General features: G+C 38.6%; 1 protein-coding gene across 1 annotated transcript in view; it reads left to right on the forward strand.

The window, feature by feature from the left end:
* The window catches only part of FANCB (Fanconi anemia, complementation group B), a 14,776-nt gene extending 13,676 nt beyond the window's left edge, over nt 1–1,100 (forward strand). Inside the window, exon 8 of the mRNA XM_009889038.1 lies at nt 680–1,100. Coding sequence (XP_009887340.1) covers nt 680–1,100 — 421 coding nt within the window. The remainder of the gene's footprint in view (nt 1–679) is intronic.
* The last annotated feature ends 3,618 nt before the right edge of the window (nt 1,101–4,718 follow it).

Consider the following 4,718-nt stretch of genomic DNA (forward strand, 5'->3'; position numbering starts at 1 on the left):
CTTCCCCCCCCCCCCCCCATCAAAAGACGTCTTCTGAGGAGTTTATCTGGGCAAACACTGGAAATAAGACTTTGGATAAACTCTGCCTTCCTCTTAGAATGAGGAATGTGTCAGTGTCATATATGCTACATTGGCATCCAGGAGAGTAGGTTTCCTGATGATTACCAGCAGTATTTTATCTTGGTTTCTTAATAATTTTGATTGTCTGATTTTTATGTGCAACTTTCCCTCTCCAGTGACCATTTAAAAAGACAAGCTGTGGGCTACCTAATAGCCATGCTGTACATACCTATTGATAGTGACAATCTACGAATATAAGTGACTTTTTGCCCCTAAATGTAGACCAGTCAACACATTTCTTTTGTGCTATCACATGTAGCCTTCACATACAATGAATTGTTTCTTAAAGAAACAAGAGATGCAGATGTAACCTTAATCATGGACACATATTTTTGCATAGAATATTTGCTTAGTGTCAGTTCTTTTGACATACAGTGGCTAGTGTGCACACCATTAGAAAGCCCTTCCTTACGCTTGTATGTGCAGTGCACATAATACTTTAAACAATAATCAGCATGTTTTTCTGTTTGATTTAAAGTAGCTTTGTTTCATTTTCCACTATAGAGTTTTGAAGATATAAGGTAGCTTTAATAATAATAATAATAATCTTATTTTACAGAAATCTGACTGTCTTGTTCCAGTGCCTTCACAGCCTTACTAGAGTTCTCCCATCAAGCTGTGATGTAAAACTCCTGAGATCTGGAAGCAAAGGTGTACTTACTGAACAGTTAGCACTGGCTTTGGAAAAAGAAATGCTCACCTTGAGGAGTTCTTTCTTCTCAAAAGAAAGTAAAGCTGAAAACAGTTTGACATGGGGGAATGAGCCTGGCAAGAAAATCAGTGATGCTCCTGTGGCTTCTTTACTGGACAGTGAGGAAGGAGTCCAGCAATTCAGAAAGAAGCTTCAGAACAAACGAGAAGAGTGTGTGCTAAGTATGAATCAAACAATGAATGGTGCCCTTTACCGGGAAATCGCTTTGAAAATAGCCGAAGCTCAGCTCAGTTCAGATATGATTGTGTGGAGACTGAGCAAGTCCTAGAAAGTATTCACTACTTTTACTTTGAATAAAGTTTTTATTAAGATTATATTATTAAATAATATTTATATTTTCATGGGTACTTCTATTACTTTTTATTCGATAGCTCATTTATTTCTATAGATAAATACTGGTATTTCGGTTGATGACTTGTTGCTGGTTTGGCAAGCATTTAATATTAAAGATAGCTGAGTCATTATTTTGTTACAGATTTCAAAAATATTATTTTTAAGGTATTTTCTAATAAGTCCTATTCCAAAATCAGAATTCTTGAACTAGAAATAAACTATATTAGAAAAAAAATTAACAAGCATGTACTGTTTAGAAGTCCTATTAAACTTGAAAGATGACTGTTTACACAGGTGAAACTTAAGGTTTTTTAGAAATCTTAAGACAACAATAGAAAGGATCTAAGCAACCAATTTTAATTCATAATCTGAGTATGGGGTTTGACAAATTCATAGAAGAGGCATCTTAGCTTTGTGATATATCAAGCCCTTCAAATAACTTTTAATGTTACTTGAGGAATAAAACTGATTGTACCTTGCAGCCCTATCTTCTGAAGTCTACCCTCAGATCTGAGAGATTTTGGAGTATTTACTGGAGCTGGAGAACCAGATCAGGCCTCTTAAAAAATTTCAAGAACTCATGAAGATTCACTGTAATAAAACACCTTGGGGTTTGAGAGGTCCATTCCTACCCAGAATCTAGTGGTAGGGCTAATCTCATTGGTAAATCGTGGAGGAAACTGTCCTTCATTGGATGTTGATCCAGCTTCAGTGTCAGAAGATTTGTTTGCTCATTCCCTGAGTGATAAATGATTGTCTGCTGATGCTAGCTGCTTAGTGGTTTTGCCCTAACTCAGATATTTAAAATAACGGGCAACTCTTCACCTGTTCCTCCCTTCTCTGGCTTGAATGAGATACCGCATATGCGTCTAGGAAGAGAACTACTTGTGATCTTGCAGGTACTACTTGCTGAGGTAGTTACTTTTTAATCTTCCCCCCCCCACCATTTTTTCCAGCTTTGTGAGGGGCAGAAACCTTAGAAAATCCCAAATCACAATGACTTGCTTGCTTTTATCTCTGCTTTATGTAAGCAAAACATTCCTAGACCATTTTTCTAAAGTGGTCAAAATTTTGCTTTTCAGTTTTCCTGTAAACAAAGTTTGAATAGTTAACATCTGCAGCGTGCACTCTGACAGTAAAAGTTTGGCAGGAAGAATGGAAATATATTTATTGACTCAAAGGAACACTGACATTTCAGAAAAATCCTATATCTTTTTTTCATCAGACAGTTCAAATTCTGTATGTATGTCCTCCAGAAGCATTAGAGTTGTGATGTTTTTCAGTCTGAGGCATCTTCTCCTATTGGCAATGAGAGTAAACCAATGCACATCTAAAAGCAAAATACTAGCTAGAAAAACTGTAAATGAGAGAACTCTGTGCTTGGTAAGTTCAACCCAGTTTAGTGACATAGTATCACTTTTGAGATACTCAAATTATTAAATATCTCCTTTTTTTGGCTATATAGAAAGGACATGTTGCATTAAGATGTCAAGAATGCCTTAAGAAATTGTCATGGGTATTTGAAAGCCAGTATTTGCTGGATAAGAAAGAACTGTTAAGAAAAAAACTTTCTTTGTTAAGCTGCAGCTCTATTCATCTCATAGTCAAAGCTTAAGAGCTCATTGTCAGGGCTTGGCAGTCAGTTGTCACTGGAATTTCCAGAAGAAAGTTCCTGATTATAAACACTTAAATGAAGCGAAAAATCTAAAAGTGCAATCCTGTAGCTTGCAGCTAAGGGCAAGCCCTTGGTAAACCAGCTGAGCAGAAACTTTCAGAGCAACAAAGCTACTAGTCAGCTCAGGGCGCTTGAGGGAGTTTATGCAAAGCGATGTAAACAGTCCAGCAGTTGATTTTTATTAGCGCTACTGTAGCAGCCTGGTGTCACGTTGTAACTCACCATCAGGTCTGTCTGTGATTGAAGAAAAACTTCCACTTGTTCGCATCCCTGTATTGAACTAGTAGAGTAGGACAAATTAAGAGAAGCTGCGAAGGAGAGAAGTTGCCAGTTTCTAATTCCGTGGAGTTGTTACTTAAATAAGCAAACAGTGAAATCACAGAAGTGTGAAAGTGAAATTATTAGAGTAGAGTAATAACACGTACAACAACAAGTTCCTACTAAAGAGTCTTTCCCGAGACATGAATGCCTGGTTTGTGTATCATCAGATAAGATCATTAAAAGCTTTCCTAACAGCTCTAAGATTCCTGGGAGTAGTTCTCCAACTGACTAGTAATGCATGATGACATTGCACAACTTTCAGTGGTAGTGATGCAATTGGTAGGTGTATTGCATATGCATGGGATACGCTTATGTGCCAAAATCTGCAGGTCTTCTGGAAATACTTGGAAGGTTTATGCAGTATGGGTGGGGTTTTTTTTGGCCAGGAATAATGGAAAAATGGAGTGGGTTTTAACAAAGGTTCGGGCTCTCTAGGATCTTACCTTCAAGTGGCAGCAGCAGGAAGTTTGTTTAGAGATATTTGCTTTCCTAAACTTGCCTTTTAGCAGTAAAAGCAACTAAAGGTGTTAACCTTCATTTTACTTGGTCTATCATGATGATTAATCTCAGTGCATGCTGGTGTTCAAATGGAGAGTCCAAATTGCATGGAGCGGGAAAACTGGTTAGGTTGGCTCACTCTTTCTGTCATGAGCAGTTGGAGTCCCACTTTCTAAACTTCCAAGAAAGTCTTGGAAGTGAGTTGCATAGAATGAGTTCTGCAAGTACTTTTTTGAGCAAGTCATTTGAGAAATGAAATCGGTTAGTGGCAGCAGCAGTCCTAGTTACTGGGAATTAGTATTGCCAAGAAATAACTGGTAAAATAGTTGGATGCTTGAATCCGAAAATTCACTTTACCGTAATGGCAGATCTATTTGAGAGAGAGACAGGTCACAACCAACAGAAGGTTTTTTGTCACTAAAGCTGTTACTAATAGATAACTATTTGCGCAACACATTCACGTACTCTCACCCTCATAACTACTCTGTAAGAGCAACAACTGGGAGGCCAATCCCAACCCCTGGGGCCTCCGGCTCCTAGGTAGCTAGTTTAGGAAGTTTCTCGAAGAACCCTTTGCTTCATCAGGTGTGTGTATATGTAACCCTGTAGTTTTTTTGCCCACATATAGCAACTGCTACCTGCTTGTACATGACGCAAGTTAATGCAACCCATGGTTGATACTAATGCGGGTAGTGGCTTTGTACACAGCCAGAAGGTGTTCTGAATTTATCAGTTCTGGTGGATTTTACAGAACAACTGGTCTCCAGAGCTTACCGGTTCCTGGGAGACTTTTACGTGCTGCTTCTCAGCATGTAATCTTCTTGGCCTGTTGCTTGCTGGTAACCGTTCCTCTGACCAGAGCTGTAGAACCCCTTCACGCAAACTAACACAGAAGGGACCTTTATCACATATAGACTTTTGACAAGGTACTAAAATTATGCCCAGAGCCTACTTGTCTTGACCCCAAAGGTTCAAGAAAACATAGTTTTGATTTCTGCAAAGCGGCAGATGCCTTTGATTTCTGGTAGGTATCTGTAGGAGTGGTTCCAGTCCTCCAGC

This window comes from Charadrius vociferus, unplaced genomic scaffold (genome assembly GCF_000708025.1).
Source record: "Charadrius vociferus isolate BGI_N301 unplaced genomic scaffold, ASM70802v2 scaffold507, whole genome shotgun sequence".
NCBI classification, from domain to species: Eukaryota; Metazoa; Chordata; class Aves; order Charadriiformes; family Charadriidae; genus Charadrius; species Charadrius vociferus.